A 24,487-nucleotide genomic window follows, 5' to 3' on the forward strand; every position below is an offset into this window, starting at 1 on the left:
CACCGTTCACGCCGTTAAATAAAGCCCGACATGAGCAATAAACGACTATTACGGAGTAGACCAACATCATGGAAAGTAAGCACTCCTCCCTGGGTAGTTCCAAAGCCAAGCTAATAGATAGAACTCTCCTCCTGGCTTCTGGGAAAGAAAGCATACAAGATCCTCGTCCTGGGAGAAGATGGCTGCGGCAAGACGACCTTCATCGACAAACTGAAATTCAACCATGTCGGGAGTCAGTCGAAACCCACGGTCGGGTTTTACGTCCAAACGGTGCGCTATCCGATGAATTCGACCTGGCAGTTATGGGAGCTGAGAAGTACGACACTTGACCCTAACTTGTACTGTACGAACTGACAGAATAGCAACGGTCGAGCATATGCCGATCCTGCGACAGCATCTCTCGCCGAGTACACTGGTTCTCTGGCTTCATGATTGCGAAAGTGCCATAGACCCCCCAGAGGAGTTTCCAGCCCTGCTCCACGAAATGGTGGAGGCTGGTTGTCGGTATATCTGGGTGGGCCTGAGCAAGCAGGATGGACAGAAAGTTGGAAAGGAGGCGCTTGACGGTATCAGACGAGCATACCAAGAGGAGTTTGCAAAGTACGATGACAAACTATCCAAGAGAATCCTCCGGCAGCGATTGTGTCTGAAGGCAGGAAGCGACGATACATTCGAAGTCCTGGAGGAGATCTATACCACCGTGATGAACGTCAGCCTAGAATCGCCGAAGCAAGTCGATCCAGAGCTCGAGCGAAAGCAGCGCGAGACAATGGAGCAGACGCCTGAGGGTCAACAGCTTCTACTAGAAACAGCCATCACCAACGACGCTTTGGACGCCGACAGCTTCTGGGAGCTATTCGTCAAAGCAGACCTACCAGTCTGGAGCCACTATCATTACCTAAAAGCAGCTTACTGTCTCATTCTCTCTTCAGAGAAGAACGCCTTCCAACAAGCAGCAGATTACAGGCTCTATCTGCAGAGCTTAAAGCACAACCGCCCTGACGTCTTCAAGAGGGGAAACCTCCCCAAAAGTCCCGTCGACGAACCCTTCAACACAAGCACCACCGTCTTCTGGATCCTGCAACTCCAACTCGCAATTCGCAACTACCGTGTGCATACCATGGCCCCAGACCTTCCAAGCCGATCCGACTTCTGTCATGTCCTCCGCCATTCTGCCTCGCTGATGAATAGTAACCCCTGGGATGAATGGTACTCCAGTCCGCCTGCCTTCTCATGTACAAAGGATATCTGGTTTCCGCCCAATCTCAAGCTGTTGCCCACGGATACGCACTATCGCAGCGATCCCGCAGTCTTGCCGGTTGAGGATAAATCTCCGGAAAGACTTTTACGGTATGTGTTCGCTGTACTGCGGTATATTCAGCGGACAAGTGCGCAGCGAGAAGAAACAATATCGCTGGCACTGGGAACGTTCAAACAGATCACGATGCGCTTGAGGACGCATTCTCCCTCGCTTCTGCCATACTCCGAGACGCAGGCCCGGTTTTGGATACATATTGTTGATGCAGCGATGCGGGGGTTAGAAGATGAAAAGGAAACCGACCTCACGTTTGAAGAGTTCCAGGGCATGTTCCATTTGGAAGTGACGAGCTGGAAGAAACATTATTCGAAAACGGTCTGGGATGGCGTCAGCGCGCGGTGGCAGTTTGTTCCGCCTGATCTTGAGCCCCTGCCGGACGTTAGTTCGCCTGTTAGTTTTGGGCCGGAGATCGTTTCTGAGAAGTCGACTGCTTCGACACTCAGTTCAAAAATGCCATATACAGAAGAACTCTCGTTCTACGCCGCGATGGTGATCAAGCAGACCGAGAACTCGAAGCCGGTCCTTCCAATAACCAGCCACGCCGATCTTCTTTCCTACCTGCACGCGGCCCTGGCGGAGAAACAGGAGCAAAAGCAATATCCAAATTCAGGGCCAGTCGGAGTATCGCAACCGCTTACCATCGGGCAAAAAGGGCAATCTGCATTCGCAGAACTGTCCAGCCCGCTAGTCGCTGCAGCCACGCACAGAAACTTCTGGATTCAGCAAGTCGCGGTCGCAGTGTTGCATGCAGAGAGGGAGGGGGTGTCGACATTCCCAAACTTTATCACGAGCAACCTGCGGCTTGCATGGGAGGGACTGCCTGGGGTATATTACAGTGCAGGGGTCTGGACCGATGGGGCTGCAAGGGGAGGGAATCAGATCGTGCCAGGTGATAGACGGAGAGTGCCGACGATTGTCGACCTGGACCTGGCGGGAAATGAGGAGGACTGGGTGCATTGTTGATTCATTGTGCCTGGCAGATAAGTAATTGTTAGCACGATGATAACATTCAACCCCAGGATTGTTCTTCGCCCCCTCTTCTTGGCTGTAACCCTACAAAGCCGGTCCAGCACACGCGATCTGGCGCTTGGATTGGCACTGCAGCTCTTTGAGCAGTTCTTATCGATGATTTATCCTCTCCCGCTTGCTTGGCTGCATCCAGTCTGATTAATTGGCACTGCCAAGTAGCTTGGCCCAGGCACGCGATGTAACTCGACGCGGATTACACCATCCAGCGTTGAGCAACAAGAGCTATAAAGCTGCGGTCAGCCTGGATGTTCCTGGGGACTTTCCCATGCGAGCAGGACAGCGACAAACGATGAAGTCCTCCATTCTCGCTCTCTCCCTGGCCTCGCTGGCCTCGGCCGCGAAGCCGCTTGTCACTCCGGTAAGCATCTGCAGCCAAGTCACCCAGCCACCCGATCTGCAGCTAACAGCCAAACAAGGAATCCCTCCAAAAGCAAATCCGGCTGGACGACCTGCTCGCCGGCTCGCAGCAGCTCCAGGACTTTGCATACGCCTACCCCGAGCGCAACCGCGTCTTCGGCGGCCGAGCGCACAACGACACCGTCAACTGGCTGTACCGCGAGCTCAAACGCACCGGCCACTACGACGTCTACAAGCAGCCCCAAAAGCACCTGTACAGCAACGCCGAGCAGTCGCTAACTGCAAACGGAGAGTCCTACGACGCGACCACCCTCACATACTCGCCAAGCGGCAATGCGTCCGCTGAGCTGGTTGTGATCGACAACCTCGGCTGCTCCGCCGACGCATTCCCCGCTGATGTGGCTGGTAAAGTCGTCCTCGTCCAGCGCGGCGACTGCACTTTCGCTGAGAAATCCGTCTACGCTGCCAAGGCGAATGCCGCGGCAACAATCACGTACAACAACGTCGAGGGCTCGCTCGCTGGCACCCTTGGCGCAGCCGAAAGCGAACTAGGCCCTTACTCGCCCATTGTCGGCCTCTCGCTCGAAGACGGCGAAGCCCTCGTCGCTCTTACAGCGCAAGGCGCTGTGAATGTTGACTTGTGGATCGAGTCCACGCTCGAGAACCGCACGACGTACAATGTCATTGCGCAGACCAAGACCGGCGACCCGAACAAGGTCGTTTCGCTCGGCGGACACAGCGACTCCGTTGATGCGGGGCCTGGAATCAACGACGATGGCTCCGGGATTATCAGTAACCTGGTGATTGCGCGCGCACTGACCCAGTTCACGACCAAACACGCCGTGCGTTTCTTCTTCTGGACAGCGGAGGAATTCGGTCTGCTTGGTAGCGATTACTATGTCTCCAGCTTGTCGCCTGCTGAGCTCGCCAAGATCAGGCTGTATCTGAACTTTGATATGATCGCGTCGCCAAACTATGGACTGCTGCTTTATGATGGTGACGGGTCGGCGTTTAACCTCACTGGGCCACCGGGAAGTGATGCCATTGAGAAGCTGTTCGAAGACTACTTCGCCGACCTCGGCCAGGGTACCGTTGAGACCGAGTTCGATGGACGCTCCGACTACGAGGCCTTCATCGCGAACGGCGTCCCAGCTGGCGGAGTCTTCACGGGTGCCGAGGGACTCAAGACCGAGGAAGAGGCCGAGCTGTTCGGTGGTGAAGCGGGTGTGTCCTTTGACGTGAATTACCACAAGGAGGGCGACACGTTTGATAATCTGAACCACGACGCGTACCTGCTCAACTCGAAGGCCACGGCGTTTGCGGTTGCGACGTATGCGAATGATCTGAGTACTATCCCGGAACGGAACGAGACCAGTAGTACTGTGGTGAAGAGGGCGGATGGCGAGTTCCAGAGACGCAGGCGCTGGAGTACCAAGAGGAGAAGGCAGACTGGGCCAGGACACAGCCACACGACGGGCTGTTTCCACGACCGCGTTGATATCTAGATGACAAGTGATGACAGACAAACGACAGTGAAAGAGAGAAAGAACTGTGTTGTGTTGAGTGTATATAGCAGCCCCAGATGTACGCACGTGCGGACATCCAGGGCCAGTCACGTGGGCTTTTCCATCCAGCCAATCAGATGAAGTGTATCCGCGCACTTAAAAAATCTTCAACTGCCGTATACCATCACAAATTAAACAGTAAAGGAGCAAAAAGAAAGCCCAACGCGGGGCTCGAACCCGCAGCCTTGAGATTAAGAGTCTCACGCTCTACCGATTGAGCTAGCCAGGCTAGTTGATGTGACCCTGGTCGGCTCTTGACTATACATTCCAGGCTTAGTGAAATCTGCTATAACACGGAGTATCAGCTTCAAACGTCCAATTCGCGTTGTTCTTTTCTTTCTTCGTGAATCTGAGTAGATAATTTATACACATTCAACTTGTCCACTAGATACATCCTATTCAACTCCAGTCCCTCCAGTCACTCCGCCTTCCCACCGTACTCCATCCAACCCGCTAGATGCATTCACTCAACAAACAACGCAGCCATGCAGTCAGTTGCTACCCTTTGGAGGGTACTCCTTTCCATCGCGCTCGACCTTGGGCGTGCAGGTGCAGCGCTCGCTCTCAGGGACGGAGTCCAGCACTGCGGGGATGTGGCTGCCGCATCCCCACCAGGTTGCTTTGTCTGCGATTCTTAGCACGTTGGGGAGTGGTATGTGGAGAGGGACATACGGCAGGTGGAACAAGTAGCTTTCATGCACATCTTGGTGGCTTGAGGAATGTAATATGGAATTGTGGTTGAGAGTTGGAGAGGGAGAAGTGAGAGAGGAGGGGAATATATAAAGTGGGTGGGGCCTGACTTCGCCGCTCTGATCCCCGAGTTCCCGATCCATAATCGCCGTCTGCAAAAGTATCCTTCTGTTATCTTGATATACTTCTGCTAGCGAGTCTTTTGTCCGAGATGCATTGACCCAAACATGCTGCCTATTCCACACCCTCTACAACACCAACTTATACCGCCACACTTCCTCATCCAAACAGCCCGAGCACGATGAATTAATACGAGCCAGAGAATGGATACGGATATGATTTACAAAAATTGAGAGCGCCAGTAGAAACTTTGAATTGAGAAATGAGATGCATTTTTCAGGAATCATATATGCTAGTTCTATACAACGAAAAGTCATAGCGTCATTATCAAAGCTTAGTCCCAGAGCAGCACGACGAGGCCTCCGGATGCAGCGTCGACTTGTTGAACGCCTGCGTCGACGGCGGCACATCCAGCGCAGGGTTCTTCGTGAAGAACCCATCCGGCTTCAGCATCACGCTGACCCGCTCCATAGGCATAACCGGGAAATCCTCAATACGCGGGTTATGTGTGAGGCCGAATGTATGCCAAAGAACCAAATCCTCATCCTCGACATTCTCGTTCCGAGCCGCCCACGTATCAACGCCCTCGCTCCTTTTACTCTGGTTCGTGAACTCGCCGGCCGCGAATAGCTCGTCGTCGCGGTACTTCGTCACCCAGATCGGCTTGGTGCCGAACATGGCTCTCTTCTGTCCGAAGGAGCGTGGAGATGCGAGCATCATCTGTGCTGGCGCTGCCATCAGTTTATATGCCAGCGGTTTGTACGTGATCTCGTTGATCTTGCTGTCGTTACGGATCTTGAACACGCGGTTCTTGTCCACGGCTGTGTCGGCGGTGCCGCTCTTCTTCATGACCGTTTCGTCTGTCGTGTACCCGACCAGATACGGGTTCGTCTGGGCGTCTTCAACCATGGGCACAGAGTCCTGGTATATAACCGTGTTCTTGTACCCGTCGATCGCCGGGTCCATACGGAAGGAGAATAAGTGCTGGTGGTACGGCGCCATAACACCAGGTGCGACATTCGTGCCCCAGGGTACGGTAGTGCCAGGCACTTCGTTGTCGAAGGGGACAGTGCTAAGAATACCAGTAGCGCGGACTTCAAGCTCGATATTCGCCGCCTGGTCGAAGACGAACGCGAAGATGTACTCGTAGTTCGCGACGGTGCATATCATCTGCGCCACGAGCTGGCGGTTTCGGACGACCGTTGCGGCGCCGGAGCGGTAGTTTGTGTGTTTGTGTTGTAGGCCTGCGTCTTGCTCGTGCAGGCAGATTACGTTTTGGAGTTGAATGGGCGTTCCCTTGCTGTCGCAGCGGTAGCCGTCGAAGTATTTGATATGGCCTAGGCAGTCGCAGCCTAGGGAGAGTTGGTTGGCGGTGATACCGAAGCCGACGTCGCCGACATCAAATGCTTGTTTGCGGTGGAAGGGGGCGCGGGGATCTATCATGTCAGTATTTCAAGACGTTATGTAGGGAGTTGGGCGGTGGGCATACCTCCGTACGGAACGGTCATTTCAGACATGGACAGTCGGTAGAACACGCTCCTGTTGTCGTAGGTGAGGTTATGGATGACCATTCCCTCTCTGCTGTTGAATCCAATCCGGAACCGCCACTTCTGCCAGGTCACCTCGTTTCCATTTGCTGTGAATGACGGGCCCTGTGGTTGCTGGACAATGTACGGCTTCAGATCTGAGCGGAGAGCCTCCGGTAGAAGATCGTGCGCGTACTGGACGGTCTCGACAGGCTTCCACGGCTGGGTGTCTGTCGTGGCACTGTCACGCCCAGTGGGGAGGTAATCCATGCGGACGAGCTCGTGGGTGAGAGCGTCGAACACGGGGGAGAACTTGCAGGGGGTCGAGTAGTGGTTGTTTTGCGGGTGGTCAGTGCCGACGATGTACATGTAGCACTGGAACAGACGGCGGGATTCCTTGCTGTCGTCGGTGCCATAGATCCAGGGGTCGTTACACACTGTGACACCAGCAGGGAGCTGCAATTTGGCGATCTCGGCCTGGACAACCGGGTGCGAGAGACAGAGCTGCTCGATGGCAATCATCTCGTCGACATCGACAGGACCCTAAATGCTGTTAGCTTTGAGTCAACCTATTTTCTGATAAGACATACCTGAATCTCCTTCGGCAGCTCCTTTGCGTAGACAATGTTCTTGGCATCAGCATTGAGCAAAGCCTTGAAGAATGCACCCGTGTCCAGTCTGTGGAAGAGGGCCTGCAGTAGCCGGGTCGGCTTGCGAGGCAATGGCTTTCCAAGACGCTCAGCCTCGATGTACGGGATGACCTCAGCCTTGATGGGTTCTTGCAGGTCAATCTTCTTGTACCGTAAGCTGACCCCCGGGAATGCGCCATGGAGGATTTTGGTCGCGAGGTTGATTTCCCCCGGGGTGATGGGGTCGAAGGGGTGTAGAGATGCCATTGTGGGCGGCACTGTGGGATGACAGAAACTGGAGTAGATTGAGGAGTTTGGGGATTGGGGGAATCGATGGTTTTTTATATCGTTATCAACCCCTCAAGGCTGGTTTGGAGAACAACAAGACTCGCTGTGATTGGCGGGCGCATGCACTACCAGAAACGGTTAGCGTGTATCGGAAGCGGGAGCCAACCAGAAGCACTGATACTCTGACTAAGCTGGCCGACCGGTCTGGGTCTGCTGAGGCCAGGCGTATCTTCTGCCGTATTGGGCTAGGACGTCATGACTAACATTTTATGTGCACAAAAAAGCGGGGGAAGCCAATCGCTAAGGCACAATTAATGTGCAGTCCAGATTCTGCTTCTCAATATGTTAATGCGCTTATCCATGGTAGCTGGTGTGGGATTGACTGCTGGGATATCTCTTATCGGTCATAGAGTTGGCTATTCTGCACCTAGCGTTCTGGTCCACCGCGATCAGTATCCGCGGATGTATATTTAGTGCCTTAGTGCCTTACTGTTGTGGAATGCACGAAGGGCGTACTTACCTCCTTCATTAGAACTCTTTGTCTTGATCAACCATCTGTTGCCATCCAGTATTGGTTACCAAAGGCTTTATTATATCGATATCCAGGAGTAATTGACTCTAGCTTCGTATTTTCAGTCCTTCAAAATACCTTCCGGCAATTTAACGGTTTAATGATCGTGGAGAAACACATTCAAGCGCCAAGTCAACGCGACTTGAGAAGTCCGCAGCGGAATACGCAACAATTAGTTGAAACATGGACGAAGAGAACTTGATCTGCGATGAGAATGACCCTGATTGGCACAAACAGACAGGGATCAGGATGGCGATGCTCGACCAGTTCAGCCTCGTCTGCTCAGCCTCGATTTCCTCTACCTCCCTATTTTACCCACCATCTCGTCGAATCCGAATTTTGAAACGCATGCTTGTGATATCAGAGCTAAATGTCGACCTCTATCGCAAAGGCTGGTCGGCTCAAGCCTGAGGTCCGGCTAGGCCAGGCCATTTCAGAGTTCCAGGGGGATCTCTCGTCACTACAAAAGGCCACTTTTCGCACCCACCAAGCAAGCGCCACGCCTCCAGGGATTCGTGATGTGATGCAACTTACGGCCGAGATCAACAGAGCAAGCGGGCCTCAGGGACGATGTTTTGGACCACGTCTAACGAATATTCTGCAAACCGTGCAGCAATTTGCCGCCTTGGGAGATGTCGTGGTTGGTGGGACCCAGAACCTGCTTGCCTGCGGTGTATGGTCTCTAGTCAGAATGACTTTCTTAGTATGAATTTGTCCTTTGACCTTGACGCCCCCTCCATTAGAAAATATTCTAAGTTTCACCCTCCTAGTCCATTGTTAAATGCTCCGCCTATTTTGAGCGGGTATCGTCGATGCTGATGGCCGTTGGACGCTCAGCTCCTCGATACCAACTTATGGGTGTGATATACCCCAAGTCAAAGCCACTGCAGTCATACATGCTAGAGTATTTCATCATCTTAGTACGGCTATGCCACCATATTCTACAGGTCGCCCAAAAGTCGGCCATCGGGAAATGGGCCTCTTCTCTAATGGACCCCCTCGATACTTATCAGTCTGAATTGGACATTTGGGCTACTTCTATTAAGGAGGAAGTGGACTTGCTTACTGCCAAGCATTTATCGCTCGCAGTGAGCCAAAGTTCACTCTTTAGGAGCAGTGTCTCCTTGCATACTGACTCCCGAATACACGCAAAAAGGGTCAAGGCCAGGAAACGTATCCTTGACGCCTGCTCAATGTACGATCATGAGCGGGACTGGAGGCAGATTCGCAAGCTCGGAAATAGCAATCTAATGAATGGCTCAGCCACATACACGAAGTGGAAGGAACAGTCGCAATTCAACACGGCCAAGTCAAGGACTCTAGTGTGCACTGGAAAACTCGGATCTGGAAAGTCCGTGCTTCTGGCCAATATTATTGACGACCTTAACCTTGATGCCAGCCAGAAGACCATGGTGGTATACTTCTTTTGTCAGCATGATGAGGCTGAGAGTCTGACTGCGCGCACAGTTATAGGCTCTTTGGCCCGACAGATGCTGCAGTCAGGAATGGGCCTTGGCAATGCAAGCGAGTTCCTAGACGAGCGTGATTCTCTTAGCCTTGACCGTGTGGTGGAATTGCTCCAAAATTCTCTTCCTGATTTCCAGGCATACTTTGTCCTCGATGGCCTAATGCATTGTGATCCTACTGAACAACGGCTTATCCTTGAAAAGCTTCGATTACTGCAGGATTCGAAATCACTGGCTGTTTGTATTTCCCACCGGAAGGAGTCTTCTTCCCCCCAAAAGGCACTGGGGCGATTGATGAACATGACTGTTTTCCCAATCGGCGACCAAAATCCGGAAATTGATTGCTTTATAGAAACAGAGCTCGAACGATGTATCAACTCTGGGGAACTCGTCGTCAATGACCCTCTTTTGGTAGATGAGATAGGAAGAAGGCTTGCCGAAGGCGCTCAGGGAATGTTTCTATGGGTAGCTCTTGAAATAAAGGCACTGTGTCTCCAACAGACAGATGCAGATATCCGGATTGCCATAGCAAATCTTCCACGCGATCTCTCCGCTATATACCACCTCATCCTCCAGAAGTCACAGCCAGTCAGTTATCAACGGAGTATTCTTGGGCTGGTGATGACAGCACGGCGTCCACTTACCACAGAGGAAATGAGGGAAGCACTCAGTGTAATCCCAGGTAAAACCGTTTGGGATCCTCAGAGGCTCTTGAATGATGTTAGAAAGGCCTTAGCCTGCTGTGGAGGTCTTGTTACCATCAATGAAGAAGATTTTAGTATTCGCATGATCCACCACAGCGTGAGAACCTTTCTCTGCACAGGACAGGCCACCGACCAATTTGACCTGGGTCGAGCCAACCGAGAAATGGCGGAGATCATTGTGACATATCTGAATTATGAGATCTTCTCAAAACAGATTTCAACAGTTAAAGCACCTCGAATCAGCGCCAATTCAGTTGCCTCTTCAGTGATAAGCTCCGCTGTCCCTCACAAGATTCCTTTTGGCCTTCTGAGACGGAGGGATCTTGTAGATATTGATATTGGTCACACCTTGTTGGGCACTATGGGTCAGTCAAAGCATGTAGTCTTGATGCCCCTAGAATTTTACCAATATGCAACATCTTGGTGGCAGGAACATATTTGCTTTTTGAACCTTCTAATACCACACATGGAGGTACTGTTAGGGAAGTTCTTACAGACACAGGACGTTGACAAGGTTGATTCGTGCGGCCGAACCCCATTATCCCACGCATCCGAGTACGGTTCCTATGATATCGTGGCCTGTTTATTGGCACACGATGCTAGCGATCTGGCGGATAATGTTGGAAGAACTGCGCTTCACTGGGCTGTTAGAGGGAAGAACAAACCTGTGGTGGAGGCCTTAATCTCCTCAGGCAAAGTGAATCCAAATGCTGAAGACGATTGGAGACAAACGCCCACGGTGGTCGCAATTCAATCTAAAGATAAACCTGTATTCGAATGCCTTCTTCGATGTGTCCGAGTGCCACGGGACTACAGAGATAAAAGGGGCAAATCTTTTCTCAACATTGCAGCAGCTGAAGGATTCAGGGAGGGAGTAGCGACTCTACTTGACTCCGATGAAGCAGTCCTGGAAGATGGTGATGCTGATGGTAATACACCAATACACGCCGCTGCAGAGAATGGCCAGGCAACCATTCTAGCCGACATTTTGGCCTTCATCGAAACATCGTCACAGAAAGCAAATCTTAGAAATCGCTGGGGACATACACCGTTTTGGCTGGCAGCCGCAAATGGGCATGAAGCCACTGTTCGAATTCTCATGAACTATCGGCTCATATACCATAGTTCTTATAACACTGTAAATGACGACCCATTCTGGATCGCGGCTGCAAATGGCCACCTGGGCGTTATAAAGACATTTCTCGAATTTGGGATTGTCGGGGAGCGTTCCAAATCACCAGCCAGCTCGGCGGTAGAGATGGCTGCCCAAAACGGCCATGCGTGTGTGGTTAGCCTACTGTCACTTGAAACAAATGTGACTGTCGGGCAATTACATCGAAGCCTGTTCCGAGCTGCAGCAGAAGGCCATGAATCTGTGGTTCGCACCCTAGCTGGAAATCATGCGATTGATATAAACTGCAGATATGACGAGGGTTTGACACCCCTGTGGATAGCTGCATCGAAAGGGCATGAAGGCATTGTTCGGGCTTTAACTGAAACCCCTGGAATTGAGATGAACAACAGAAGCGATGAGCGTTTAACACCGTTATGGATAGCTGCAGCGAGAGGGCATGAAGGAGCTGTTCGGGCTTTAATTGGAATCCCTGGAATGGACCCGAACAGCAGCAACCATGAGTGCTTAACACCGTTGTCGATAGCTGCAGCGAGAGGGCATGAAGGTGTTGTCAATGCTTTAGTGGTCATACCAGGTCTCGACGTAAACAGCCAAGATGGAAACGGCCTGACACCTCTATCGGTAGCGGCTTCCATGAACGAAAGAGGTATTGTTTGCACTCTATCCTCCCAAAATGGTATTGATATAAATCTCCCGGATCGCGAAGGGAGAACTGCCTTATGGATCGCAGCATCCAAAGGTTATGAAGATGTTGTCTGCACCCTGGCTTCTCACGAGGATATCGACCTCAATTACCACAACAAATCAGTCGTCACGCCGCTTGCAATTGCTGCAGAAAACGGACACGCAGATATAGTGTCCTTTCTAGCGCGGACTCCGGGGGTGGATCTAAATTGTGCTGATATTTTTGGCATGACTCCATTGGTCAAAGCAGCAGGGAATGGACATGGGGGAGCTGCAAAGCTTCTTTTGTCATACGCGTATCCCACGCCCAAAGATTTATCGGACGGCTTTTTAGATTCATGGGCTGCGTTCGAGTACGCGGTTAAGGCGGGCCACCTGTCTGTTGTTGGGGCTTTTCTAGACTTCCCTGGATTTGCTAGATTGCTTTCTGACTCTGCCTGGCTATGGGCATTGCGCGAGGCAAATAGGCTTAAATATCGCGAAATCTTTAATGTGCTTCGGACAAACACACCATCCAGTGCCGTGGAAAAGTGGATAACTGATGGGATGAAAGAGACGGGAATGATTGAGACTGGAATGATTTAATTCGCTGAATTGCTAGTCGCATTCGACTCATCTCTGAAAGTATTGATATAAATCTTAGTCCACTAGTTCAATAATACACCTCTTTCCCGGTTCTCGGCTCAGTGAACCGAAGGGCGGAACACTCAGAAAAGCCATAATAACTGCGACGCAGGACAAGACGGAAGTCTTACCCAATGCCAGAACAAAATAAGGTTATTGGGAGGTCTGCAAAGAATTCTAGGCCCTGGGGGATCGAAGGGGGACCGCCACGGGCTTCAGAGCATCTCCTCGGGGACTGCAATAGTTCATATGGTCGAGTTATAGATATGACCCTTTGACTGGTAGGGTTCCGGATCCGGACAATCAGATGATTCAGTTCCAAGATATGGCAACCACAAATTACTAACAGACCGCCAGAGCCGGGTTATACAGCTGGCCGGGCTGGTTCCTTGGTAGCTCCCTGGAGAGTGCATCATGGGGTCTCGGCTGCGGCGGCAGAGGCAATATATTAATACCTTGACGGCATTGGCTTTACAGCATAGATAGTGGCTGCCGAATAGTTGTTTTATAGCTCCAGTAATTAGCAAACTTGCCTGCGACCATCAGCCCTAAAATGCCTCCCCGGGTGATCAATGGGCAGCTATCTGCCACTATGCGGCGGCTTGTAAGGCCAGTCCCGACGGGAAATAGACAACCGTTGGCAATATCACCTTGTACTGGTGAACAGGAATTCACATTGATACCACTGCGGACTTGTCAATTACGCACAACTCGATTTATATCCTCAGCTAGTCGACCAGTGAATGAAAAAGCCACTCAAGAACGGCTTCGATTAGCCCGCATACTCGCCTACGCCACACCTGTCATCCTCAGCATCGCCCTATACTCAAAGCACCAAGGGAGTATGCGGATGGACACGGTAGAGATAAAAAGATTCCCGGCCAACCCAAACGAGGCCTGGGAATCTGACTCGGACAAGACAGCCCACCCACTTCTGAACATTAACAACAGCACCACCATCTCCCCACGCGAAGACATAACAGAATCCGTCTCAGACCTCCCCGTGGAAGAAGCAATACTCACACCTGCCCCAAATGTCCCCCCATCAATAACGCGCAACTACCCAGTCCGCCTGCGTGTCCCTCTAACCTCCGCCACCCACATCGCCCAACTAACAAGCCAATACAAATACGAGCAATGGAACTTCAACGGCACCGTCCCCGGCCCCTTCATCCGCGCGCGCGCCGGCGACGTAGTCGAACTATCACTCACAAACCGCGACGACACCGGCAACCCGCACAACATCGACTGCCACGCCTTCGAAGGCCCAGGGGGCGGTTCAGCCCTGACAACAACCGAAGAGGGCGAGACCAAGACTGCCAGGTTCAAACTACTCACGCCGGGGCTGTACCTGTATCACTGCGCTGCGGCACCGGTGCCCGTGCATATCGCCAACGGCATGTACGGGCTCATGTACGTCCAGCCGGCTGAGGGCGATTTACCGCCGGTAGACCACGAGTACTATGTCATGCAGAGCGAGTTCTACCATGAACCGCCGGAGATAGAAGATGACGGGCGGCTGTCGAAACAGGTTGAGTTCTCGTACCCGAATGCGCTGCGTGAAGAGCCCAGTGCGGTAGTCTTTAACGGGCACGAGAGCGCCCTGACCAGGGACAAGCCGTTGAAGGCGCGAGCGGGAGAATCGGTGCGAGTATTCTTCGGCAATGCGGGCCCGAACTTGACGAGTTCGTTTCATGTCATTGGGTCGAATTTCCAGAGGCTGTATAGAGATGGGGATGTTGTGAGTAGTCCGGCGAGGTTTGTGCAGACGACTAGTGTTCCGCCCGGGGGTGCGACGATTGTGGATTTGAGGATGTTTGTCCCTGGGACTTATACGCTGGTTGATCATGCGATCTTTCGTCTGGATAAGGGCGCTGTGGGATATTTGAATGTTGCGGGCAAGCCTAGGCCGGATATCTATGGGAGCTCGGAGCCGCCGGAGCCTTGTGTTGGCTGCAAGTTGCATCCTTGATTGTACGGCTGAAGATGTTATTTATATGTAGCTATAATACCTCAGGTATACTTGTACAATGTCCATGTATAGCCGCGCACAACAGGTTTTATATTACGGGGAGTTTTTTAATAGGTACCAGTTTAAAAAGCTAGTTGATAATGACAAAAAACTTTTATAAAATCTATCTTAGAAAACCAAGACTCGAAAAGAGAAGAGTATTATAAAATCCTCTATAATATATACCAGATATTTATAAAGATAAAGCACCTCACTGATAAAACCGCCCAGCCTGCGGCATCTCAACCTCCTCCGATGTAAACGTACAGTGACCCACGTCGCCATCGACAGCAACAGCACCCCACTTGACAGGCAAATACGCCATATCCACCTCAGGGGGATGAACACTATCGACCTGATGTGCCTCGTTTTGCAAGTTCGGGTCATGTTTCGGGTGACAGGCAGCAGCGATAGCCAAGCTACAGCTGCCGGCAACCACCATGGCCGAGTCCAGCCGGCGCAGCGCCAGGGCCATAATACTCAGGAGCATCGCGCCGCCAACAGAGATGGCGCTTACAATGGCGACTGGCGTGTACCCGCAGGTCATAACATCGAGACTCGCATTGTGCGTCCAGTCCGGATCGTAGGCATCGACACCGACGAGGAATATGCTTTGGGAGATCAGCCAGTGCAGGGTCGCGGACGAGGCCATGAGCGGGACAGCATAGCGGTATGGCAGGGACAGGAAATAGCTTTGGCGCTGGGCAGCTTTGGGATTCCAGGACACGCGGAGGCCCCTGCGTAGGACGGCATACCGGCTCCACTCGGCTGCGAGCGTCATGCTGGTGAGCAGGCTGTTAGTTAGGAAGTAGATCAGGGAGAAGATGAGCTGCGGGATGTTGGCGATGATTGTGTTTGCGAGCAGGCTTGTTGGCCAGGAGTCGCCCTTGATTAGAGTGCTGGAGTCCACGCTCGACGTTTTGCCGAATTTGGCGGCCCAGATCGCTTTGCCGTCGTTGGCCTCGCCGTAGATTATGAGGAATATGCAGATGCCGATTGCGATGCTCCAGCTGGTTTTGACAATTTTTAGACGAGATAGTTCAGGTTCAGTTCTAACATGGGGAACTCACAGTAGTATGACCGATAGCCAGTCGCGCACCTGGGCGGCCGAATACCATCTGGATCGACTACCCTGATAGTTTAATCGCTTGTAGAGATGCGTCTCCATTGAGTAGTATGAGTCTCTTACGTCCTTTGACGATAGCAAGCAACTGCCCACGCTGGACCGGTCAGGTTTGTGGAGAAACGAGGCGACCGCGTCGCCCGTTGTTAGCAGGGGAGCATCGCCTTTGCTGAAAGACACATAGCACAGGACTATCGCCTTGATGAGGTTGGCGGCAATCACCGTGATAGTGAGTGGCAGAGAATACTGCAGCTTGCAGAGCTGGGGTACGCGCTCACTCAGGCACGAGTGCACGCGATACCCCCAAACCGCCCATTTGCTGTTCGCCGCGTCGTCGGCGCAGGGAGCGCCTTCGGCACACAGCCAGGTATGCGGATATTTGCTGTTGAAGGGCGTGAAAACTTGTTCCTCTGTAGCCCAGTCATAACGGGTGGCCGTCTCCACGTCGTCCGAAAGCATGATCACGCCCCCGTACTTGGTTTGATATGTCGTGTCATAGGCAGCGTAGCACTCGCTCGCGCTCATATCGTCGAGTCTGGTTTTGTGCTTTGCTCCAGAGTCTTTGGAAATTATCATCGTGGCCGTCAGCGTCGAGTAATGCGAGGCTTTTTCCCTCGGGTGAATCGTAACCGACAAATATGTCGTAGCCGTACGCTGAAGTAGTATAAAACACGGTAGAGTTATATCTAGAAACGATAGATCGTCGGCGACTGGGCTTCCAGGAAACCGCCAGGGCACTTACAGAAGGTGAAGAGGCACCGACGAGAGCAAAAGACATAGCCACAAGAGCGAGCGTCGGCCAGAGACATGGCCAAGGTTTTTGATACTGGGAACGCCAATGTTCACCCAGTCCCCTCGCTGATGGACCTTGTCGACGTCTTTTCTCGTGGGGGCGCAGAGACATTGCTAGGAAGAATTAGCCAACGCTGCACGCGAGGGCGATTGTGCATACCATGCCGTAGTTGCTCGCCGCCAGGAGACTGGTGCTAAAGAAGTTGATGAGCAGATGCAGCCCCGTATTGACGCGCCCAACGTAGTCGCAGTCTCCTTCAAACAGAATTCCCCGTTCCTCCTTGACTCGATCGCGGGCGACAGCCCAGAGGAGCAGGCCCGTGTTGAAGAGCAGCACAAGCACACAGGCCACCGATGACAGGGAGAGCATGAATTTCCAGCCGCTTCTCCATCGCTGCAGTGCATTCAGCTTCGGCTTTTGCTCTTGCTCGTTGGCCTCTGCTGCACTCTTCAACGGAGCCTCGCGGTGGATGGGGAGTAGCTCATGAGCTTCGTGCTGCGACGCGCTGTCCATAAGGATCTATCAGAGGGGACAACGTAGAAACAAGAGTGAGCCAAGCGAAGATAGATGGTAAGGAAGGGAAGAATCTTTGCTCTCGCCTGTTGAGGCTCTTAACATCCCCAGCCCCCAACGCCAAGGACACGATGCATTCCCAAGGTGTCTGTGCGTCAGAAGAAAGGCTCGTTGGTTGGCCGATTCTCTGCCCCTGTCAATGTTTCAACCAAATATTAATACCCAAGTTAGGTATTCCCGCGTTGGAGACTCTTTACAAGCTGTTGACCTCCGCGGAAATGGCAGTCAGACACCGCACCGGAACTCCCACTTGGATGTTCTCAAATTAAAACAACACCTGGGCTATTTATTACGGGATTTCTCTAAATATTATACAGCCTTACTGGTTAGTATTTAGTAAGAAATCTCAAAATAAATTAAAATATGGGGATTAACGGCTCTCTATGGATCTCACTATCATTGCTTAACAAAGTTAGGGCTCGCAGGTTACGAGCTGCCACAGTTTAAGTGTTGATTTAATACAATTAATATTCGACCCGCCGGAGGACTGACCGGTTCAGGTTTTCCTTTTTGATATCTGTAATGCCAGACAGATGCAGCGTCAAAGACAGATCCCCCAGGATGGAGCGCAGGACATGCCCGACTCCTGGCTTGCCTGCCATGGCCAGTCCGTACACATACGGCCTGCCAATGAGGACCATCTTCGCCCCCAGTGCCAGCGCCTTGACGATGTCTGCTCCGCCGCGGATGCCAGAGTCGAATATAATCTCGAGGTCATTCCCGACTGCATCCACAATCTCCGGCAGTACATCCAATGAGCCAATGCCTCCATCCTGCTGGCGTCCGCCGTGGTTGGACACAACGATGCCCTGCACTCCATACTCAACTGCCTTCTTCGCATCGGCAACAGTCTGGATGCCCTTCAGCACAATCGGGCCATCCCACAGCCTCTGCAGATGCTGAATATCATTCCACGAGTGGTTCGACCCAGGGAAGATGATATGCGCCCACTCTGCAGCGGCAGTGCTCATATCCTCTTCAATCTCCTTGCCGTACTTCGTCTTGAAATGGCCTCTGTACACCGGATCCGAGAAGCCCATCTGCACCCCGATATTGTCCTTCCGGAGAAACGGGTTATACCCATTATCCAAATCACTCGGCCGCCAGCCCAGCATATAAGTATCCAGTGTCACAACAAGCACCTTATACCCGGCATTCTTCGCCCTCGTCAGCAAACTCGCCGTGATCTCGGGATGGTCATTCGACGGCCAGTAAAGCTGATACCACTCTGGTCCAGACAGACTCTTCGTCCCATCCCCTCCCTGTTTGAAATCGCCTCCTCCACCCTCTTCCTCCCTCACCGCGGCGATATCCTCCATACTCGTCGCCGCTGCCGTGCTCACAATGTACGTAACCCCTTCCTCCTCTGCCGCGCGCGCCGCCGCCAACTCCCCATCCGGGTGGAAAATCTTCTGCACACCCACCGGCGCCATCGCAACGGGGTAATCATACGTCTGCCCGAAGAGCGTCGTCTTGAGATTCGGCAGCCGGTTCGTCTCAACGAGCCTCGAGGGCAGGAGAGCCCATTTCTTGAATGCGGTCAGGTTGCGCTCGTCGGTTTCGCGCCGCCCTGCCGACCCCCAGACGTATCCGAAGCTTGTTGCTGGCAGGGCCTTTTCGGCGAGCGCCTCCCATTGCTCGGACTGAAATGTTATGGTGGGTTTTTGATCGTGGAGGCCGGCTTCGAAGGTGTGTGCGGCGTAGGTTGTTGGGTTGGTTTGCATTTTGCTTTCTTTTTTTCTTTTTTTTTCTCCCAATCTTACTCTTGTTCTTGGCCTGTAGATTTCTGTTTATCTTCTGTTTCTGGATGAATAGGGCGCTGTCTATATTGATATTTAAATCGTGGTGAAGTCATACTCGAGTCAGTGTGGGACGATGACGACACCGGCAACTCTGCTCGTCGGCCGATACGGACGGCTCTGAATGCGCCATCGGTCGACTGCTGCATCGGCCGGACCGGTTCCTACGGGCGATAAGCTATTTAATAGGTCGGGCTCGGCCAGGTACGTCGTTTCCGGGACCTTTTTCTCGTCCGCGGTCGGATGGTCGGCATCTATCTAGATAGTTGGTATTCCCCGCCGGTACAATATAACGATAAGGGATTTTTTTATAATTATTATATTCAATGAGAAAGTATTCAAGAAAGCCTATTCAGGTCACCTACTATCGGTATTCTACAGAAAGCCTGTCTCGGCTTGTATTCTGCATCCTCAAGCCGAGAGGTGCGACCAAGTTAGATATCCAGGTCCCGGAGGATCAACATACAGATGTTTCGGCTGTCACGGAACAGAATCAGCGACTGGCCATTAATATTGTCCATGGGGACTTCAAGAGGTGATCGACAGGCTCCATTCACTGTACAAATCACCGACTCACAGCGAAACTTTGCGTAACCAGCTTGGCCGTGGTCGACGGGATATCCTGTCTTTGCCACAGTCGATTGTAACTGAGACTGTGATGGGAGGTTGAGGGTCACTTAGACATAGATAGCACAGACCTGTATCAGTATATATTATCTCTAATTGCTTGTAAAGGTCTCAAGTGCTTAGAAGTCATGTCTTATATCTCAGAATACGTATCCTTGACGCCTGCTCAATGTACGGTCATGGACGGGACTGGAGGCGGATTCGTAAATTTGGAACACACGGGTTCCCTGGGCTGTGGGTTGGAAATTTATCTCTGTGATGCGATTGGATTCAGGAAGGGTTGGGCGCTGGCTTGCGGGTTTGTCTTTTGTTCATCGCCTGGTTGTTCTCCTCAAGTATTCGACACATATTCTTTGCCGCCTTCCGGTGCCATGTCCACTCTATCCTTACAGCCCAACAGCCTTACCACGACAGAATAGAAGCAGTATCGTACGGATGTAGTACGAAACAGCAGTATCCATAGATTTTATAATTGGAAATACGCGTCCTAGGCATCGGAGATGTTATTTTTGTGTATGCTTGGTCAATGTGAAGGGGTTTGATTGATCTATTTTGTTTGTTTTGTTGGGTGGGCTGGGGTAGAGTGGAGATATATATTGTTAGTATAGAAAGCAGGATAGAAGAATTCGTGGCTCAACGGATTATTCGATAATCACTGGAGATAACATTACTGGTATTAATGGTAAGTTTACTATTAGACAAGAATTGTATCACGCTGAATAAATGATCAAAGAGCAGCGTAAACCATTCCAATTAATGAATTATAAACAGGCCTCAGCCGAGAGAATGTGCAGAGTATCGGGTAAGGTATTAAGTATACACCAGCCAAGTTAGGTACGACCAGATTTGTAAGTAAGTAAAAAGAAGATTATTTATTTACAAACGTATGCGACTGATTCACTCATGGTCTCGTAGCACGCGCTTATTCGTCGTAGTCAAGGTGGGCGACCATGCGCACAGGACCAGAAGGAACCTTGCCACCGATGCCGTCGATCCAGCGGTGCGCGAAGGCGTAGGCGTCCTTGATGATGGAGCCGCCCCTGCCGATGATGGAGCAGTTGGTGCCGTCAGCGGCGCAGATTTTCATGCCCAGGATCTCGGGCTGGTTGAGGGCCTTGGCGGCGCGAGCAGCCTCAGCCTGGATGATGGACGCGTCCCAGCCGGACCAGCCGTTGTTCTTGCTGCTGCCGAGGTCGAACTCACCCCAGGTGCAGGAGTAGCCGCCGTAGGCGTCGACGGGGAGGGAGCTGCCCTTGGCGGCGCCCCAGGAGCCCTGGGAGTTCTCGTCGAAGGCGACGTAGCGGATCTCGTTGGGCTGCAGGGTAAACTCGATGGCGGCGTTCTTGTTGTACCAACCGGTCATCTTCATGTCAGGGCCGATCTTGTTCCAGATGGCGACAAAGAGAGGGTCAGTCTTGCTGCCGTGGAACTGGACGACGTATTTGTAGTCGGCGGCCTTTTCGGCGCTGACCTCGACCATGTTGCTACCCCATGGGGTGCCAACGTTGCCTGCGTAGGTGTCCTTGTTGCCGGTGATGAGCTGCGAAGTGCGCTCGCCGAAGCCATCGAGGCAGAAGTCGCCGGACGAGGGGGTGTTTGTCCACAGAGAGTGGTCGGCTTCAGTGCTGGTGGGCTTTTCAGTGCTGGTGGGCTCAACAGTCGAGGTGGACGAGCTGGTGGTCTCGGGCTCCGGGGTGGGAGTAGGTGTCTCGGTCGAAGTAGGCTCCTCAGAGGTGGGCTCCGGAGTAGGAGTGGGAGTTGGGGTGCTGGTAGGGGTGTCGATGGCAGTCTGGGTGGACGAGGTCTCGATGAACGTGGCGGGCGCGGGAGGGATGGACGAGGACAGGGCAGAGCTGGTGCAGCAGGCCCAGGCGGTCTCGGTCACGGTAACAGGCTCCTCCTCGTGGATGTGGTTCGCAACGGCATTGCTGTCGTGCTGGTGGCGCGCGCCGTGTCGGTGGTTGTGGTTGCCGTGAGAACGGGCCACAGCCGAGCCGGCGGCGGCGAAGAGAAAAACGAATGACTTCCACTGCATTGTTGGTGCGCGATGGATCAATTCACATCAACGACCGAAGTAAAGAACGTAAACAGCTGGTGAGTGGGAAAAGAGTGACTGGTGTGGGATGTGGAGGGAGGAAAGCGAGGAGGGAATCGCGCGATAAAAGGAGCCCGGCCAACACTCCAAGGCCAGCCAAGTCACAAGTGAAGAGAGCCAAGTGGGGAATCCAGCGACCAGACTCTGCTCCCTAGCGCCCAGAATGAATCGCTAGTCGCCAGGATACGGGCTAGAGCGCCGTGGTAATTAAAGGCGCCGGACGGAGGCCAATTGCAGAGACCCGTGAAACGCCACGAACTGACAACAAACTCCCTGAAGTTTGGGCAGGCCTTTTCCTTTGCCTGAACACAGCTGCACTGCTGCAGGCACAATCGCGTGGACACAGTCAGACCCCTGGCATGGGCGCAGTGCAGTCGCGTGTTGTGCTCATTCCCTCCCTTGAGGGCGCATTCCAGCCTGTTGCCCTACGACGGTCGGGCCATGTGTGTGCCTGCCAATCGTGCCAATCATGCCAATCCTTGGTCTGGACTCCGAGACTCGACTGGGCGCCAGGAGTTTCTTCCTCTTCCGGGGGCCTTTGTGCGATGTTCCTGGCGAGTGTTGCGATCAGGGGTCGATCGGCGCTGGAGGGGAAATTAACTGGGGTGGCTCAGCGAAACTATTGGGCGACAGGCCAAGGCACACCGGACTCAAGACTCTGGAACGGACTGTGGACGGCCTGGATGGACTGCCGAGCGTTGGCAGGGGTTTTCAGAGTCAGTTCTCCCTGAGACCGAGACTGTCTGAGCTGAGGGGTTGTGTTACTGTGTTGCTGTTGTTGTCTTGATGGCTTACTTGTTTTCTGGGTCAGGAACAACCGCTGTGGATCTTACGAAGACGAACCAGGGACTCATTCGGTTGAATCGGTTCCTGCACTCTGCTTTTAATTTCTGCAATTCCATCTCCACAAACAACATTTATTGGCGAGAAAACTGGCCCCCCTGGGTCGAGTTCGGGCCATTACCGCCGTGAACCCCTCCACTTGTTAATCCTTCGATCCAACACCCTCCCTTGCCTATCCCCGCGACCGTTTTCACCCTCACTCCCCGTCGCTGTCATACCACATGTCATCTCTCACCTTCGACATGTCAACCTCGTCGTTCTCCCCGCGAAACACCCTCCCAGTTAACATCTCCCTGAGCGTCTCTTGCTGCCGATCACACCACCACGCGTACCGTCCGTTTACCTGAAACGGGGTATGCGACCGCGGCCTGTACCCATGGCCGTACAGCTCCCGAAACACCTTATTCCGCTGCTGCCGCAGCTCGACCTGCAAATACCGGTATGCGGTCGGATCATTATCTAGCATATCCGCAATCTGCTCGTCCTCGGAGACGCCGACGTCGAAAACACACAGAAAATCGGAGAGGAGGAAAAGCGTCTTCAGGTTGAGCTGCTTGATGCGTTTCTGCTGCGCGGCTTTGCCGATGTATAGCAGGCCCAGGATTTGGTAGTGGCCACGAATGAAGCGCCGCTCTTCGGCGGGCGATAGGGTCTGGGGTGTTTGCGGATCGTGGTATGGCTGGACCGGCATGTTCACGTGGTACGCATCGACGAAGTCGGTTCCGATCGAGGAGGCTTCTACAACGCTGATGAGATGGTCACGTTCCATCAGTCGGTTATCAGAAGGAATGCGTTCAAGGTCTTTGAGCATATCGCACAACGCTGAGTGCTCCTTTATCGCGACCGGCGCGATACCGCTGTAGATGGCGTTGAGGTGCTTGTTCCATATTCCGTATAGGTGCTTTGAGGTCCTTGCGAGACGGGAACCGGATGTGAACGATGAGCAGGACTGGAAGATCTGGATCTTCAGCTCGACCGGGAGAGCGAGGAGGTGCGATTCGCCTGCCTTGGCCATCCTTGTTTTCGACCTGGTCATTGGACCGCTCGGACTAAGTAGCTCGGGCATGGTATTGTGGGATTGCGTAGATTGCGTAGTCTGTGTAGTTTGGATGTAGAGGAGAGAAGGAGGAAGAAAGTGAGGATGCCGTCAGTGTTGACTTTGTTGAGTTCAGTTCCTCTCGTAGCCACCTCGTCACCTGATTCAGGTACCACCAGGCAGACGCCAGTCTCGTATCCTCTCTCAAGTGGGGACTGACAGCTGTCAAAGATGACGTGACTTTTAAATCAAAAAAGAGATCTGGTATTGGAGTTGAAGCTGGAATTGAACCTGAACGTGGAGTTGGTGAGGGTGCGGGGTGAAGCTGAGAGAAGGCGAGATGTAAGCCAGGGTGAGGCTATCTGGGATTAAAGAGAAGGAAATTTGCGCGACCTCTTCAATTAGTAAGTGAAAGTGGGATTGAATACCAATAAAGGAAGATGGTTGAGAGCGTTTGATGTGGTGAAGTCTGCAAAGTCCAGACTGCAGTTCAGCCTCATTCGGCAAACAACCACCCAGTGTTGTGCAACATCAGTTCACCTCAGGCAACTCAATACCAAAACTCAATAAATCAGAGCTTCAATGACGACCAGTGAAATTAGCAATCCACAATCTCACTTTTCAGCCAAGTTTCTTTCACCGACCTACTGCCTAACCAATGCCTCATGGAGACACTCACCGGCCCAGGCAGCGAGTGACCGCGAGGGTCCTATCAAACCGTGGAGCTGACGCGGCGGGCGAGATCAAATCGAAGATGAAGGATGGTTCTCCCTCTCTTCCTGTCCAAGTGTTGCTAACCGCAGTCTCTGTTGCTTTAGCATCCGGTTGGGCCATTTCTAGTAACATCCTGTCATACTGCCAGCGAAGTTCCACGGAACCGT

At 52.6% G+C, this 24,487-nt stretch overlaps 11 protein-coding genes and 1 non-coding gene across 12 annotated transcripts; 5 read left to right on the forward strand and 7 right to left on the reverse strand.

Annotated features, from left to right (window-relative positions):
• Positions 1-68: 68 nt before the first annotated feature.
• APUU_61289S (uncharacterized protein) lies at positions 69-2,281 on the forward strand (the record flags this gene model as incomplete). The annotated part of the gene is made up of 3 exons (XM_041694615.1): positions 69-75; positions 122-316; positions 363-2,281. The coding sequence occupies 3 exons, from the start codon at positions 69-71 to the stop codon at positions 2,279-2,281; spliced, it is 2,121 nt and encodes a 706-aa protein (XP_041560427.1).
• A 355-nt stretch (positions 2,282-2,636) lies between these two features.
• On the forward strand, positions 2,637-4,209 carry LAP2 (M28 family metallopeptidase; the record flags this gene model as incomplete). Its single annotated transcript, XM_041694616.1, has 2 exons — positions 2,637-2,705; positions 2,764-4,209. The coding sequence occupies 2 exons, from the start codon at positions 2,637-2,639 to the stop codon at positions 4,207-4,209; spliced, it is 1,515 nt and encodes a 504-aa protein (XP_041560428.1).
• Positions 4,210-4,425: 216 nt separating this feature from the next.
• Positions 4,426-4,498, reverse strand: APUU_t60004A. Its single transcript has one exon. It is a non-coding gene; the product is annotated as a tRNA-Lys (tRNA).
• A 262-nt stretch (positions 4,499-4,760) lies between these two features.
• On the reverse strand, positions 4,761-4,972 carry APUU_61291A (uncharacterized protein; the record flags this gene model as incomplete). Its single annotated transcript, XM_041694617.1, has 2 exons — positions 4,761-4,894; positions 4,942-4,972. The coding sequence occupies 2 exons, from the start codon at positions 4,970-4,972 to the stop codon at positions 4,761-4,763; spliced, it is 165 nt and encodes a 54-aa protein (XP_041560429.1).
• A 434-nt stretch (positions 4,973-5,406) lies between these two features.
• Positions 5,407-7,501, reverse strand: APUU_61292A (copper amine oxidase; the record flags this gene model as incomplete). Its single annotated transcript, XM_041694618.1, has 3 exons — positions 5,407-6,515; positions 6,569-7,148; positions 7,196-7,501. The coding sequence occupies 3 exons, from the start codon at positions 7,499-7,501 to the stop codon at positions 5,407-5,409; spliced, it is 1,995 nt and encodes a 664-aa protein (XP_041560430.1).
• Positions 7,502-8,463: 962 nt separating this feature from the next.
• Positions 8,464-8,802, forward strand: APUU_61293S (uncharacterized protein; the record flags this gene model as incomplete). Its single annotated transcript, XM_041694619.1, has 1 exon — positions 8,464-8,802. The coding sequence occupies one exon, from the start codon at positions 8,464-8,466 to the stop codon at positions 8,800-8,802; it is 339 nt and encodes a 112-aa protein (XP_041560431.1).
• Positions 8,803-8,905: 103 nt separating this feature from the next.
• On the forward strand, positions 8,906-12,667 carry APUU_61294S (uncharacterized protein; the record flags this gene model as incomplete). Its single annotated transcript, XM_041694620.1, has 1 exon — positions 8,906-12,667. One exon carries the CDS (start codon positions 8,906-8,908, stop codon positions 12,665-12,667), a length of 3,762 nt encoding a protein of 1,253 aa, XP_041560432.1.
• An 883-nt stretch (positions 12,668-13,550) lies between these two features.
• On the forward strand, positions 13,551-14,678 carry APUU_61295S (putative multicopper oxidase; the record flags this gene model as incomplete). Its single annotated transcript, XM_041694621.1, has 1 exon — positions 13,551-14,678. The coding sequence occupies one exon, from the start codon at positions 13,551-13,553 to the stop codon at positions 14,676-14,678; it is 1,128 nt and encodes a 375-aa protein (XP_041560433.1).
• Positions 14,679-14,928: 250 nt separating this feature from the next.
• Positions 14,929-16,416, reverse strand: APUU_61296A (uncharacterized protein; the record flags this gene model as incomplete). Its single annotated transcript, XM_041694622.1, has 2 exons — positions 14,929-15,727; positions 15,788-16,416. 2 exons carry the CDS (start codon positions 16,414-16,416, stop codon positions 14,929-14,931), a joined length of 1,428 nt encoding a protein of 475 aa, XP_041560434.1.
• A 1,254-nt stretch (positions 16,417-17,670) lies between these two features.
• On the reverse strand, positions 17,671-18,930 carry APUU_61297A (uncharacterized protein; the record flags this gene model as incomplete). Its single annotated transcript, XM_041694623.1, has 1 exon — positions 17,671-18,930. The coding sequence occupies one exon, from the start codon at positions 18,928-18,930 to the stop codon at positions 17,671-17,673; it is 1,260 nt and encodes a 419-aa protein (XP_041560435.1).
• A 1,624-nt stretch (positions 18,931-20,554) lies between these two features.
• Positions 20,555-21,667, reverse strand: APUU_61298A (putative allergen Asp F4-like; the record flags this gene model as incomplete). Its single annotated transcript, XM_041694625.1, has 1 exon — positions 20,555-21,667. The coding sequence occupies one exon, from the start codon at positions 21,665-21,667 to the stop codon at positions 20,555-20,557; it is 1,113 nt and encodes a 370-aa protein (XP_041560436.1).
• A 1,099-nt stretch (positions 21,668-22,766) lies between these two features.
• APUU_61299A (uncharacterized protein) lies at positions 22,767-23,636 on the reverse strand (the record flags this gene model as incomplete). The annotated part of the gene is made up of 1 exon (XM_041694626.1): positions 22,767-23,636. The coding sequence occupies one exon, from the start codon at positions 23,634-23,636 to the stop codon at positions 22,767-22,769; it is 870 nt and encodes a 289-aa protein (XP_041560437.1).
• Positions 23,637-24,487: the final 851 nt, after the last annotated feature.

This window comes from Aspergillus puulaauensis, chromosome 6 (assembly GCF_016861865.1).
Source record: "Aspergillus puulaauensis MK2 DNA, chromosome 6, nearly complete sequence".
In the NCBI taxonomy this organism is placed as follows: Eukaryota; Fungi; Ascomycota; class Eurotiomycetes; order Eurotiales; family Aspergillaceae; genus Aspergillus; species Aspergillus puulaauensis.